This window comes from Corvus hawaiiensis, chromosome 8 (genome assembly GCF_020740725.1).
Source record: "Corvus hawaiiensis isolate bCorHaw1 chromosome 8, bCorHaw1.pri.cur, whole genome shotgun sequence".
Classification (NCBI taxonomy): domain Eukaryota; kingdom Metazoa; phylum Chordata; class Aves; order Passeriformes; family Corvidae; genus Corvus; species Corvus hawaiiensis.
Window position 1 is genome coordinate 20,284,579 of NC_063220.1, and position 16,228 is coordinate 20,300,806.

The following is a 16,228-nucleotide window of genomic DNA, read 5'->3' on the forward strand; positions in this document are numbered from 1 at the left end:
TTCACGGCATATTTTCATTTGACCTGTGTGTTGAACAATCCTTTAAGTCAAAAAATGTAGTATTAGAAAGGTGTTATCCTTTATTTGAATATAGTATGACAGTGAAGTGCCAAATATTTTGGAAAGAATCCGTACTTAGCAACAAATCCAGAAAATAATGATTCTGGGGTTTGTGGGTTGGCTTCTTTTTTGTCCTTTTAATTAATGTCAAGACAATTAAAAAATCTGTTAAAATGAAAAAGTGCCAAGCAGAGGCATTTTGGGGGTGGGAGGAAACATAGTCCAAAAAGTATAGGATCCAGCTCAGTAGAGGTGTAAGTGCAAACTTGAATTTGTACGTCTGTTTCAGCTGTGGTGCCAACTTTAATGGCTTCCCTCTCTTGAATGTACCAGTATGGGCCCTGAAAATGTTGTCCATGCACTAAAAATCTTCTTGGTGCATTTGTTGACTTGAATGGTTTTGTTATTCTCTTTTTTTCTCCAGAAAAAAAGTTTTGTTGAGCAGATGTACTTGACGTATTTTGATTTTTGTTGTTATTAGAGAAATTATGTTTTGTGTTCTGTTTATCTAAATATTCTGCTTGCCTTTGCTTTTTCTGTGCAGGTGATTTGATTCTCCTTTTAAGCTTTATATTGTAGTTAGTGTATAGAAGAAAGTAAGCTGAATTTTGATACAGATTAGAGCTGTACTTAGGGCATAAATTAATTTTATCTACTAAAATGGGTCCTCAATTCCAGTGATGACAAAAAAGAGGAGAGGAGAAGATGGAATTCTTTACTTGTACTGTGTTTCACTATTTGTAGCGTGAAAACAATTACTAAGATGTAGATGAGGGAGCTTGTGTCTGAATCTGTTGCTCTCTGAAGTCCTGTAAATATGCCCTTTTGTCTTTCTTCACTTGAAAAGGAAACATTAGTGAAGGAAACTGGAATGCAAAAGAATGGCTGCTAACAGTATAACTTAGGAACTGTAGATGGGGAAGAATAGCTTTCTGGCTGAAGGAGGTGGGTTTTCAAATGCAGCCTCTTGTACATTCTTTGCATTAGTCCTATTTTTGTCGTCTCTCCTTTTTTTTTTTCCTATCTTTACTCTGATTGCTTTGTTTCTCCCTTAGTGGTAGTTTCTTCAAAATTGCTGAGAACTTTAAAAAGTTTTAAGGTTTTTTTACAAACACTATTCCTAGTCAGTGAGGCTGACTATACTAAAATAGAGAGATAATGTTGTAAACAATTTTAGGTATTTGTTAATAATTTCATACCTCTTGTTAAAGAGGTCTCATGATCTGTTCAGGTGAATCTGCCATCAGCTTTTGTACCTTAATTTAGTGTGGGTGAAGCAGCAAAAGGATACTGTGAAACCCTTCCTTATCCGATATGTTGGAAGCTTCTGCATGCAGCAGTGTAGATTTCTGTAAACAATCATGTATTTGCTTTAGTGGTTCCTTTTAAAGTGTCCTTTTTGGTTACCTACTTGAGGATAGCCAAGACAGCTTGGAGACTTCAGCAATGTCCATTCCCCCATTTGCATGGTTTGCCTTCACTTTGAGCTAGTTCATGAATAAATCTTTAATTGTGGTTTAATTTTTTGCAGATGATGTAATGCAGACTACTTACTGTGAAGTTGACTTGGACAAGGGAAGAAGAGATGCATTTGTGTATGCTATCAAAAATCACTATTGGTACCAGATGTATATTGATGACTTGCCAATATGGGGTGAGTGATATTATGCATTAATAACTGGATTACACCTACTCAAGTCCTGTTCTGGTGGGTTCCATGGAGTCATTTAATGACTAAGCTTCATTACAAGAATTTCACAAGAATATAAAACTTGCATGCAAGTCAAATTCACAAGAATAGGAAACGAAGTAATAGAGGACATAGTCTTAAGCTGCACCAGAGGAAGGTTAGGTTGAACATTAGGAAGAATTTCTTCACAGAAAGGGTGATTAGATATTGGAATGGGCTGCCCAGGGAGGTGGTGGAGTCACCATCCCTGAAGGTGTTTAAGGAAAGACTTCATGTGGCACTCACTGCCATGGTCCAGTTGACATGGTGGTGTTAGGTCATAGGTTGGACTCAGTGATCTCAGAGGTCTTTTCCAACCTAATCAATTCTGTGTGATTCTGTGTGGAATAAGTTGAAGGATTATTGCATTGAAAGAACAGTAGAACGGCTGTACTAGTGAATTACAAAAACAGTGAAAAGCTATTCTGTTTCTCAAGCCCTGATTAAATAACAGTAAGCTCTTAGGTTTAAACTTGTTCAAATGTTCAAGTGAGTGGTATTTAGATAGGTTACACATAAGGTTCGTGTTACTGTGATCCTGAATAACAGGTTTCATAAAATTATTTCAGAATTGAAAATTTATTTTGCTACTTTATTACTAATGCAAAAGCTGTTTGGTTTACTTTTATGGTAATTTAGTGGCTGTTAACAGTGTTGCTTTGTAGTCTGTGTTTATATGGAGTTTTATTTTACTTGTTCTTTTAAATTTCTCCTCTCCTCTTAGTTCTCAAAATTTCTTTTGCTGAATATTATTAATCTGGGCTAAGAAGTGCTTGTGTCTTGAATAAAAATGTGTGTATCTTTAGTGCCATTGTCTCCTAAGGTCTCTGTGTTTTGTTGCTCCCTCATAACCTGTGATCATATAACTAGTAAGGAGTGCTCTGCAGATTACACTTTGCACCGATAGCAATCAAACAAACTCCCCGAGGCCTAATCTCCCTGTCGGTAGATATAAACTGAAAGGAAATGAAAAACAGCCATGAAATGTTTTGGTAAGGTAAGGTCTTGGTTGCCTGTGTTCCATGAAAGAGGTAAACCTGCCCAAACTAAACAAAATGCCACAACACCTAGAAAAACGCAGTTCAAGTCATGTGAAAAAAGTTCTTTGATAGCTGGTATGAATATTGCTATCCATCATTCATTCGTTTTGACACAAAGGGTGCCTTTTTTTAGTCCTGTAATTTTAATTGGTTTTAGAAAATATCTGTCTGATGAACATGGCAGAAATATTAACACTTTATTTATTTATTTATTATCTATCTGGTCGCCAGGAAGGTCTGGGTTTTTTTGGTTTTGTTTTAATGTGTCTGTTTTCAAGAGATACCATTATCATGCCTGAGGAGAAGTACTTAGGTATTGATTTTGTTCTTTTCAGCTGATTTGCTTATTGTGTGTGATGGCTCTGTAGCAGGACTTGGAGTAGACCTGAATTACTTGGTGTGGCCTTTACTGTACTACTTGTGCACTTGCTGGTAGGCTGTTTAAAAGCATGCATGACTGACAGTTGTTGCTATAATATTTTTTATGGCTTTGGCCTTTCAGCAAAAGACCAATGAATTATTTTTCTAGACTAGTGACAGGTGTGTAGGCTTTGAATTGCCCAGGGATGATGGATGCTAAGCTGACTTTTTGGAATCCTATGTGACTAACAAGTCTTGGAGGCTTTCTTTTTTAGGATTGATTTTTCTGGTCATGTTTCATCATCTAAAATGCCAAAGAACAAACATACGTACTAAATCTCCTATACACTGACAAATTTTATGCTCTCAGCTAAAAATCTGTTTTCCTGTGATTTCAGTGTTTTTAATGTTCCCCAGTAGTATCCTTTTTATGCACAAGAAGTCAGCTAACAAACATGTAGAATCTGGGTATCATCTTTCTAAGACATTAAGAAGCTGGTTTTGACAGTTGAGAACCAGGATTTCAAGCTGTGCTACATAATAGCTGACTGCAGCATCATAAGTACTGCTAATATTATGTAAGGATATAACCTGACATCAGGTGTGAAAGCAAGCGATGCTGACAGTTTTGGTCTGTGTCTCCTGAGGGTTAGGTAAAACTAGCAGGACTGCAGATTGGTCAATCTTAGCCTGACTTTTATTCAAAAAAATTAATCAGCTCTTGGTAGGGGGCTGAGAAAGCAGTTGATGCACCTGAACCAATCAAAAGTGTTTATCTGTAAGTCTGAATGAATCTTTTGGACCTTTATGTTCCCAGAACAGTGGAGAAAACTGTGAATATAGCTGACCTGCAATAATTTTGGTTTTCCTGGGTCTCTGTCCAACAACAGAAATGTTTCAGGCTCTGAGGGCTGCTTAAAACTTAAAGCACTGAGACTTTTGCTGCTCACTGAACAGTTTTCATTTTAAGTATTTCTGTTTTGAATATGGCATGAATGATACCGTACACATGCCTCAGCCAGGTTGCTGGTGCCTTTCAGTGTGTTGTACAGACTTGTCTAGTACCACGTAATGTGGTGGCAGGTAGAGAGACTAAAGAAAGCAAGTATCTTTTGCTCGATTGTCTTTTTATAGCTGTAACTATTTCTAAATAGTTACTTAATGTCAGTAATTATAAAGAAGAAAACCATTAGGACTGTTTAAGATATGTGGGTGTAAGAACTTAAGTAGTTATGACAGCATCTCAGAAATACTCTGAATACTGAGAAGGGGTTTTTTGGTTTTATGAAGAAAGTGTCCAGAATTGGTTACCCTCAGTTTGCATTAAAAATAGCTTGTGCTGAGTGACTTTTTTTGTTACTGTGTGAGGGCTGTCATGTTGATCCACTTTATTTGGATTACCTATCTTGAGAACCTTACTAGCCAGCATGTATTGTATATACTGTATCACCCAATATCCTATTTTTTTCATTGTTGATTCACATCTTGTAGCTGGATTAAACCAAAATTTTGTTCCCTGAATGTAGATGGGTAGAGTCCTTTTTTAGTGCTACCAAAAGAAAGCTATCTCTGAAGAGTTTAAAAGAAAAGGATTCAGATGGTGCTAAGGCGTGCTGAGAATTCTAGGCAACTTCTCTTTAATTCTATTCTTAAAGCAGACCATTCACTTCTCTGGGCTCATCCAGATGTATTCACGGCACTCCTCCTGTCTCCTGGCAAACTTTAGTTAAGTTCATCCTTTATGTTCTTTATGGTTTTCCACCTTGCTAAGGCTCACTGGTATCATTAATTCTTAAAATCCTCCTGAGAAGTCCTCAAAATACCCTGTAAGGAGTACTCTATTTTCCGTAAAGACTAGGCATAAATTAACCTTCATTAACTGCTGATAATTGAGGGTAATGACATCAAACTGCTGTTTGATGGCTCTGGAAGGTTTATACTATTTTCTAACCTGAAAAAGGCAACCAGATCTTTTTAAGTGCCTCCAGAAAAAATTATTCCATTTTATATTTTTTCCTGAATTGCTGTCCCACAGTGGCACAAGAGATTAGCTTTGATTGTTCCAGGACATTCCCTAAGTATGTGGAGCACTGTGGTAGTTCATTCCTTCAGTGAGCACTGTGGTAGTTCATTCCTTCAGAACATCAAAATGTTCTTTAAGTAGTTTAGAGGTCTGTATTGTCATGGTTCTGGATACTACCATGGGAACACATGGCATGCCAGGCGCCAGGCTATATGGTGGAGGCACGAACTGGCACGTGTTTCATGTGGATGGCATATACAAGGCAATCCTGACATATGAGCATGAGTAAAAAACTTGACATAAAAAACACAGATGATGCACAAAGGGCTTTCCTTCATGTAGCTGGTGGTTTGTGATAGCCTGTTCCATATCCTTTGCCTAATTGTTGTCCCATTCGCTCCACCCTTGTATACCTTGAGTGCTGCTTTTATTGTGACTTTCTGTCCTATATATTTTGTATGTGATGTTTGATCTTGACATCGAAGATGACAACCTGTAGCCTGTGAACTTGTTGACTGTTAGATTTTTTCTATTTTCACTCAGCATAGTACAGTCTCGAGAATTCTTGTGTAGTAGATGAGACATTTTGCACTAACTTACTGAAAATTAATAACTTATTCATAGAATGATTTGCATGGTTTGAGTTGGAAGGGAAGATAAAGATCATCTTGTTCCAAACCCCTGCCTGGGCAGGGACACCTTCCACTAGATGAAGTTGCGCAGAGCTCCATCCAGCCTGGCCTTGAACATTTTCAGGGATGGGACAGCCACAACTTCTCTGGGCAGCCTGTTCCAGTGTCTCACCATTCTCACAGTAAAGAATTTCTTCCTAATATAAAACCACATTTTTGGCAAGCATTGGAAACTTGTGTGCAAACGAGAGCACAAAGCATGTGTTGGGAAGTCAACTAATGAGGATTACAGAGTGAAAGTAAAATTTTTAAGAGGAAGAAAACTGAGTGAACAAATAGGTGGAAGATGGAAAATTAGAGAGGTTTTGGCTAAGTTCTGTTAGGGAAGATGAATATGTATTTAGCTAGTTGTTTATCTGGTAAGAATTGCAAACAAAAGTAGAGGCACTATTGTTGGGTCTTCTGCAGTGTTTGTAGCTGCATGGTTTTTCTTTTAATGCCATTACAAAATGCTTCTTGCAGAGACCTGTGGATTGAAAGTGGAGTCCAGGTATTAGTGTTGAAAAGAAGAGCATAAGGTCTTCTGTGTTCTCTTTATTTATGTTGCTTTTTTAGCTGGCAAAACTTTTGTAATCCGTATTTTTTAAAAATAAATGCAAAATATCTGAAAAGCGTACCTGTAATAGATGCTTACACTTGTTTCCTATGCAGGGATTGTTGGAGAAGCAGATGAAAATGGAGAAGATTATTACCTTTGGACTTACAAAAAACTTGAAATTGGTTTCAATGGAAATAGAATTGTAGATGTCAATCTGACCAGTGAAGGGAAGGTGAAATTGGTACCAAACACAAAAATCCAGATGTCATATTCAGTAAGTAATTTGGTGATGCAGGTGTAATAAGAAATTCTACATGGTGAAATAACTCAGAAATAGGTACTTGTATACTGCAACATGTACTGATACTTCAGGCTATGTTAGAGGAAGATGCATCTTCCCTCTCTCAATTATTTTGTTCCGTTGCTGAAAAACCTTGATAGATTTATTAATAACAAATGTAAAATTATGATTTTTGGAATACTCCAAACAAACTGGAGCTTCTATAATGTGCAGCAAAGTGTTTTAGTTGGAAAGGAAGATATCCTGAAAGGATGGAGACTAGAGGTATAGAGGACCCTTGAGAAGGTACACATTGTCTTCATATTTGGACTTCTGATATTTGCATCATAGGTTTGAACTGGAATCTGAGCTACAATAAGAACCCACTGTAAGCCTTTATGCTTTGCAAGCAGTTAATATCAAAATTTACTTTGTTTTGCAATTCCAGTAGAAATTTCTTATTTATATAATATGATTAATAAGGTTTTAAGTTTCTGAAGCTCTTCTGCTATGATATTGAGTTGCTGTGATAAAAGGTAATTAATAAACAATCCTTGCTGGGTGAGACAACAAATTAAGTTTTTCAGCTTTCCCCTTTACATAGTTGATGTTACTTAAATCTGTGATGGTTCACTTGTCATGTTCACCACATTTGTATAGTGAAACCATTTCTTAATGCATTGCTTTTCTACCATGTGTTAGCAGTGGATGTCAGCATAGGATTTTATTTCAGAGGATATTCTTGCCACAATTACATTTGTGCTGAATAAGTTGTACAGTTTGAAGTGCAGATAACTAGGTTTTGTATGGACTTTTCAGAATTACATTTACACTGATCTCCCTATTTTTACTGCAAAATTGATAGTAGAAATTTCAGAATTTGCTATTTCAAATTCTACCAGCATTGTGAAGTCCATTTGCTCTAAATTTTAAGTTAGCACTGAGTAGCAGCCAGTAATGAAAATAACATAAGATATTCCCTTAAAATACTTTTTATGTACAAAGCTCAGGACTTCTATGTCCGATTCTGTTGGCACCACTGGGCAGTTGCTGGGCTGGCCTGTGTGTGGTGTTTAATTCACAGAGTGTCTCTGGTGGATTTGTTCTAAGCTGTGCTTCATAGTGGCAGATGCTCTAATGAGAAATGTATCTGCTTAAAACTGTTTTGAAAGCTATTAATGTTTTGAGCTACTAATCTTGAACAAGGTTGTAATTTGAACTGAAGAACATTAGTATCAAACCTCAAAGTAAGTACTGCTGGAGTCGTGGGGTTTTTATATTTCTCAGGACTGTGGTGAGTGATTAGGGTGTTCAATCTACATTTATATGCTTTCTTCTACACTCAATAAGAGAACAGCTTTTGAAAAGGATAGTTCCTTCTCGTGTATTATAGATATGTACAAGGGGACTGCATTTGTTTCAATTTCATTAAAAATCCTGGTATTTGTAATTTTTTGGCATGCTTTTGAAAGAGATTTTCAGTTAAGCTTGTATTTAGTTTCTAAAATTGTTTTAATTTTAATTTTTAAATGCAATCATGCAAAAATTCTCAAAAATACTTTGTGCTACCATATTAGTACCATATAGTTCATTAATGCAATTATGTTTTCCAAATCCAAAGCAGTCCTCTCTGCAGCTGGTGGAGAACTAACAGCAGTAATATGCTGTTATCCAGTGACAGTATGTTCATAAACACATACTTTTCCAAATTGTCTAGATTCATAGTAATGGTAAATAGAGAGAGAGAGAGAGATTCATTCTGTAGATTCTATAATCATGGAAAAGGTTTGTTGTATTTGACAAGTACAAGTTTGTATCTTTGGTTAGCCTCACAGAGACAGTGAGAACTGAGGCAGTGCAAGACTGATTCTTCCTTGTTCTTAAGTGTTAGCACAGACAAGATTAGATCCGTGAGGTGAGGTGGTTGATATTCATTCTATGTCTGACCTGTAGATGCCAGTCTTTAAGAACATCATTCCATTGTTTTTTGAAAACCTATTCATATTGAAGAAAACATCTAAAGTGGATGATTTTTAATATGTGCTCTGGGTTTCTGCATGTGAGTATAGCTAAAAATACTGTAAGGAGCTTTTCAAATATAAACTTTTCTCTCTTCAGGTGAAATGGAAGAAATCAGATGTGAAGTTTGAAGACCGATTTGACAAGTATCTTGACCCATCTTTCTTTCAGCACAGAGTATGTATTGTTCTAAGACAGCCTTACAAAATGTCCCTTTAAAATGATTGCTTTAGTTTAGATGTCATGCAATTTTTGGATTATGTCTTTGAACGTCTTTCCAGATTCTGGACCAATAAACCAGAGAGGTCTAGGGCTGTTGTTTAAGTAGTAGTGTTGCTGCTAAAATAGGATGGCTCCATTTTTTTAGAGTGCTTCAATAAATACGCAGGCAAGCTTAAAGCTTGCAGAAAATACAAGGCATTTCAAGAAAATCCGTTCAGGTGATCAGAAGCAATGAAACTTCAGGGACACAACTGTACAACTGTGTAAGCTGAATAAGTGCAGTTGGCCGCAGGTACACTTCTTTCTGAAGTAAATGTAAAGCAAAAAGCATTAGCCTAAACCAGTTGGTGCTATCAGTTGTGTTTAAATCTGTGGTTGTAATCTCCCTAAGGGTAATATACTGAGCTGTGCTACTTTCTGAAAGTAGAGATTTTGCATTCAGTTTGGAGCTCAGTGAAAACCAGAAGGATATGCTTTTGAGAGGAAAAATAATGCTGCTGCACATTTTGATCCTGTGCAAAGCAATAGTTCCTTTGGCTTTGCTACTTACCCTTCTCTAGGAAGGCAGCAGTACATTATATTGCCTTTTGTTTACCAAGGGAGCATGTACAGCCAGTTGTTCAAACTTTGCTGCTGCTTAACTAAGTTGTGGTAACTTCATCATGAGCAAGGCTGGCTATTAAAAAGGTTTATGTATGGTGTTTCACAGGCCAGTTTTAGTGTCACTTTCTAAAAATGTAGTGTTACATTTTTACCCTTACAATAGGGTTTATTGTTACTTAGCTAGTGGTGACAAGCTGTCTGTATAGGCAACAATTTATCCTTCTTGGAACAATTTGAAACGCATTTACACATTTAAGTTCTAAACCTTATTGGGTGTGTTTTCTTTTTGTAGATTCACTGGTTTTCAATTTTCAATTCTTTTATGATGGTGATCTTTCTGGTTGGCCTAGTGTCTATGATATTAATGAGAACTTTGCGAAAAGATTATGCAAGATACAGCAAGGAGGAAGAAATGGATGATATGGTAAGATCTTGCATTCATGCTTTAAAAGGTCTCTTTTTAAGGCTTATTGTTTTCTTGTCATACATTCATTGTGATAGCAGCTCTGGATGGCTTTCTTCAGTTGGACAGTAAATTGCCTTTTGTGTGTCTTGAAAGTGTTACTGGTTTTCTTTATAACATGCTTCTAGGTTGCAACCCAAAAATCTCTCTGTAGTCACTGTGTTAATGTTCATATCCAACCTTAGGATAAACTAGGACCATTCAGACTTTGTAGTAGAAGCCTGGTGTACTCCTAAGCACCTCAGAGGCTTTAGGGACAAGGAGGGATTCTGATAGATTTTATTGTGTCATACATTCAGGTAGTAATTTGTTGTTGTCTTCCTTAAGCATCTGAAAAGTAAACTTTCAGATTTGATGCATTCAGAAGAGAAGACGCACTTGAAGTTGCTTTATTACATCAGACCTTTTTTTATCTAGCTTGCGTGTTTGTCTTTAATTGTCATGACTAGACTTTAAATTTGTTGTTGTTGTTCCCAGGACAGAGATCTAGGTGATGAGTATGGGTGGAAGCAGGTCCATGGAGATGTGTTTAGACCATCCAGTCATCCTCTAATATTTTCATCGCTTATTGGTTCTGGCTGTCAAATTTTTGCTGTGTCTCTTATAGTCATTGTTGTTGCAATGATAGAAGATTTATACACAGAGTAAGTATAATTGTGTCATGTCTTCCATACATAAATGTTTAAGTGAACAAAATAATTACAAAAATTATTGTTCTAACTGGCCTGAAAAAAATGTTTGAGAGTCTTAAGTCATAATCTGTAGATCAGATGTAGTATTAAGTGCTCTTTTAATTTGTAATGAAACATTGTCCTGCTGTTATCACATTAGTTGGTCTCCTTTGATTTTCTCTTTTAGTGCTTGCTTTTTGAATGATTTATTATGAAACTAGTTTGTTGTTCTGCAGAATCACTAGTAGATAATATGGGAAATATATGTTAAAAGTTACATATTTCACTCCTGGTTTCATCCAGAGTAACAAGATCTAACTGTATTTCTGACACAATTTCCCCACCATGTCCTGTGAAAACTGAAGTAGGAGTGTGCTCTGTTGTGAATAGTTCTGTTTTCTGCTGGCAAGTCAGTATTAAGTCAGTCTTACCCACAAGTCTGCTTGGGAATGAAGATGTAATTCCTTAAGTTCTTTTGAACACATAGTGCTCAGCCTGTGTTGATGTAAAATCCCGAGCAACAGGTGGGCTGTAGTCCTGACTGGAAATAAATAATTTAAAATAAAGAAATAATACTCAAGTTTAAATTTAACACACTACTTGTAGTTCACCAGTTTTTTTTCCTTTACCTCTTAATCTGATGGAGATTTTTGGGTGACTGGATGGACTGCATCTGTTTCTGTAGTGATTTTATTTTGGGCATTGGAGGGAATTATTGGCTTGTGTTTTGGGGTTTTTTTGATTTTTTGCAAGTTATTTGTTTAAAGCAATGACTAAACTTTGACTGTGAATATCACTGTACCTTGATTTTAACAAGGTGTAATACTTCTAATGTGCCACTAGAGAGAACTCTTGCTTTTGAATTTAGCGGCCTTTTAATGGTGTGTTTAAAAAGCCACTCTATAGTACCAGAATGTTGGCATATTTTCATTTTTCATAGGGTATTATTCCCCTCCTTGTGCCTCATGGTTATATTTCTAGACAGGCTTACATACACACTTTTAAGAGTGCAGCATGTCAGCCCTTCAGAGGACAAAATGAAACCATTTCAGAATATATGTGCCCTGTAGGGAAGCTATAAGTTGGTAATGACAGTTGTAAAATGTGTCAGAACAGTAGTTTTTGAAAAGATATGTGCACTTAGTCTTTTATTGCAATAGGCCTTTCTGTCACTTTCAAAGTGGATTTAATTCTGGGTGTGTAGTGGAACAACTGACCAAATGTGGTGCAGACAATTCTTCCGTTTAGGAAAATAGCACCAAGTCTGATGTTTTTACTGGTAGCCTGGATTTATACAGTGACAGTGCCATTTCAGACTGTGCCTGCTCTTGGGGGTTTTGCATGTGTTTCTAAATTGTTTTAAGTTATGGGAAGTTTTTAAAAAACAAATGTTAGCAAAACAGTCCTTTAGTGTGTGTGACCAGCAGGTATATTTGCTTTGGTCACGCAGTCATGGAAGTTTAAGTGCTAGAGATTGCTTCTTTGAGTACAGCAGGCATCCAGGAATGGTTCCTCAGAGCCCAAAATGGCAGTAACTAGAATCTCTCAGAGCAACTAATTTGATGAAAGTACAGTAAGTTGGCTGAAAACCTACTGCTATTTGCTGTCGAAGAATAGCAGAGGGATGTGGAGAAACAACTCTATTAATGAATAAAATTTCTATCTTCCTATTCTTAGATATTATTTTTTTTAAATGTATTTGGAAATGGCTTCTTTGATTTAAAATTATTAGCTTTGCCTGTAAAGTTTCAGAAAAATTATGCCAAAATTAGTAGCCCAACATTTAATGGGGTGACATTTAAAAATTACTAAGCTCTTCTGATTGCACTACTCGATGCTGATTTGTGACTTCATTATAGTATTTATAGTTTCTAAATCTAATTTTCTGCCAGATGAACACTTTCGATCTTAAAAGTTAATTTCTGGGGGATGGCAGAAACATCATTCACAATCTTAGTATATTTTTGTTAATGCTGGCCTTTTGACATTTTATCTACAGTTGAATCTTACACTTAATGTATGTCATGTAAATAGTTATTTATGCACAAAGTACACACATCCAAATGTCAGAGTATATTTATCAGAGGTGAGATTCTGTACTCCAGTTAAAATAAATGCATGTTAGAAAAGAATGTAGTATGTCAAAATTCTCTTTCCCACATTGAATTAGACTTGGCCAAAAGCTTTGTATACAAACAGTTTTCATTCTTATGCAGATTTTACAGTTTAAGCACTTCTGAATTTTTGTATTACATAAAAATATTAAATAACTGCTTCTGCTTAAAATACACTATTTTTTTCTCTCTAATCATGTTTGGTTTTTTATTTCATTTACCAAAAACATCCCTTCTTGTAGGAGAGGATCAATGCTTAGTACAGCTATATTTGTTTATGCTGCAACATCGCCAGTGAATGGATATTTTGGAGGAAGCCTTTATGCTAGACAAGGAGGTAAATAGTTTTCATATTCCAGCATTTTCATTGCATTGTTAAATAGAGAAGTTATTATTTTCTGATTTGCACCAATAGAGTGTCCTCACGGAGTTAGATGGAATTCATTAAATTCTTAATAAATGGGAACTATCTTGAGTATATTTACCTTTCATGTTATCTACTCAGTACTGGCTACGCTTTCTAAAGAGGTAGCTGGAGTCTTAGGTTAATTTAAAAGAGCTAAAGAACTGTTAACAGTTGTGACTTCTGAATTGCTTGTTATACTCTTGTATATAATCTTTTGGCTCATGACATCCACAGAGTATAATAGCCTTTCCCTTTGTGTAACCTTAAACAGTTCGTGTCATCTTCTCCCAGTGACTCCTACATGGTCCTTTTCTGTATGTACTAGGGGGGTTATGTTAGGCTAACACAAAAAGGATGAGTATTATTATTTACTAGACCACTAATTGTGGATGGGGAAAACCGTTTATATCGTCTTTTAAAGAAGGATGTTCTACTTTCCAGTATATGCTCTACTTTATACTTAGCAAGTCAAAATGAGCATCAGTAGAGAGCAGAAGCCAAATAAAATTGACGGATTTGAACAGGCTGTCTTCAAATGCTCCCCACTATGCCTCTGAGTTATGACCAGTTAGATTCTTGCAGTGCACTAGCTTCATCCATTTCCCTATGCTGCAATAAAAGAATAATCAATACCTATTAGCTTCTAGAGTGCTTAAAAAAAATAATTCTGGTAAGTTCACAAAAGAAAATCTGCATCTTTTTAGCATGGTATACCTGTTAGTGTTAAATCTCAACTGCACTTTGAGTTTGGAGAGTAGAAGTTTATTTTCATGTGGCTTGTTTATAAACCTAGCAGTTTGTACAAAACCAGATCTAGTTAGAGAAGGGTTGCTGTGCTGAAGTGTACCTTGCTCTATGGTTGAGCCAGATTTGCCTTTTTTTTTTTACAGATCAAACATGTATCAAACCTTGAAATGCTGATTTTGTTGGCTCATGGTGAAAATACATAGGATTGTCTTGAAAAAAATTGCTATTTCTTTACTGTTTTTACTTACTGCATATTGATATCGTGGTATATAAATATAGACAGTATTTAAGAGCATAAAAAGTACAGGGATTACAGATAGGGAAAATTTTTAAGGTATTGCCCAAAAGGATTTCTTTGAGCTCCTCAGGGAGCTCTAAACTTAGTAATGACTACTAGCAAGTGTTGCTGTTCCCTTGATGCTTGGAGTTTAGAAATCACTTTCTTTCTACTTTTTCTGCTGTTGAAGATGTCAAGAGTCCAGTTTTCCTGTATGATAAATGCTGTGGTATTTTGCTTTATATCAGGGATAGCCAGTTCCTTAATGCATCCTGATGTGTGCAATTAGCTTGGTTGGATCAAGCCAACCCAGAGCAGGTGCTGTCTGGAAGCAGCTGTGGTGCTGAGTTGTCCTGGGAGCAGTGCTGAGCTCTCGTGTGCAGTTAGAGTGGGAGCAGGCTCTGCACAGGGCCAGCTCTGCTATCTCTGTCTCTTCTTATCTGCAGCTACATACCCCCTTAGGTTTCACACCCTGGGTTCTTTGGCCAGCTTAGTCAGCATATGCTGTTCTTCAGCTGAAACATTCTCATGCTGTATCCCTTTTCTTGTCTCTTTACCTGGCTTAATAAATTGATTAATGTGCTGCATCTTATGAGTTACCAGGAGTCAGATGAAACTTCGTTTGCCCTTGGCTCTTGTATTGATGTAGTATGTTGTTACTTACTTCTTTTGCCTTTTTGTGGGAGAAGTAGTCAAGCATCTAAATTCTGGAGTGCTTGCTAGTAAATTTTTAAAAAAATATGCTGTATCTTACCAGTTCCATTGGAATGTCCCTTGTTACAGGAAGGCGATGGATAAAGCAGATGTTCATTGGAGCCTTCCTTATTCCAGCAATGGTGTGTGGAACTGCCTTCTTCATCAACTTCATTGCCATCTATTACCATGCTTCAAGAGCTATACCCTTTGCAACCATGGTGAGTTGTTTTATTGGAGAATTTAAACTCCACTGTCGACACAGAAAAACGACATTTTTTTAAAATCTAAGTACAATTGTGAGTCATAGCTTTATCTAGTTAGAGATTTTTTGTGGGAGGGGGTTAAGGTGCTTCAAGTATAATTCATTTTAATGACAATAGCAACAGCTGCTGGATGCCAAAACCAGTCTTCTCTGTGCTTAAAATGACACTTCTGCTTTGTATTCAAGCTTAGTGTTTTAACAGTGTGGAAAGTCAGCAACTTGAATTTCCTTCTGCATGGCCAGTGCAAACTGTTTATAATATAAAATGAAATACAAAGGGATTCCAAGTGAAAGATACTTCCAAATCATTGCAATCAAGCAAAAAAATAAGAATAAATGATCAGGCAGCAATACAAGCTAAGACATTCTGAGCAGATCTGTCTTTACAAGAATGACTCACCCTTTTCACTTTGTTCAGTGTTATTTACTGTCCAGTTATGGTCTTGTGTCTGTATATTTACCCTATCACTTGAAAAACTATACTTGTTGTAGTACTTTTTCATTTAGTCGTGATGATGTTCTCTATTTGCTTTGTCTTTTGTCAGGATTTTGTTTGTGTTGGCCCCTTCCAAGCAACCTCAAATAATCCTGTGAATAAAATGTAGGAAATAATCACTTGCCACTTGGGCAAAATTTCTATTTGAGCTTATAAGGGCTACTGTTTTAAAGCAGAATTTTTTTTTTTAAATATACATCATAAAATTGCTTTTTCTAAGTTTGCGCAGTAGCACCATTAACTTAAAAGAATATCTTAGTACAGGAAGTCTTGTTTTGTTTTCAATAATACCTGTAGCAAATCTTGGAATTTAAACATTTTATAGAGATTTCTTCTTTGCATATCAGTTTTTGTGATATGTTAGGTTCAAATAATTTAGAGATATTCAAGTAGCCTTGGATTTCTTCTTAGTTTAAATCTACCACAAAATGAAGCTTAGTATCAGAAGTTTCTGTCTTGTATATTGTATTCTTTTGGTTATAATTGAATTCAGTATGTGACTGAAAATACTTCTAAAGAACACATTGTTA

General features: G+C 36.2%; 1 protein-coding gene across 3 annotated transcripts in view; it reads left to right on the forward strand.

Annotated features, from left to right (window-relative positions):
- The window catches only part of TM9SF3 (transmembrane 9 superfamily member 3), a 46,942-nt gene that overhangs the window by 13,353 nt on the left and 17,361 nt on the right, over positions 1-16,228 (forward strand). For all 3 annotated transcript variants that reach the window (XM_048310445.1, XM_048310446.1, XM_048310444.1), the window contains exons 3-9: positions 1,592-1,714; positions 6,556-6,716; positions 8,841-8,918; positions 9,859-9,990; positions 10,507-10,673; positions 13,057-13,151; positions 15,028-15,158. In XM_048310445.1, coding sequence (XP_048166402.1) covers positions 1,592-1,714; positions 6,556-6,716; positions 8,841-8,918; positions 9,859-9,990; positions 10,507-10,673; positions 13,057-13,151; positions 15,028-15,158 — 887 coding nt within the window. The remainder of the gene's footprint in view (positions 1-1,591; positions 1,715-6,555; positions 6,717-8,840; positions 8,919-9,858; positions 9,991-10,506; positions 10,674-13,056; positions 13,152-15,027; positions 15,159-16,228) is intronic.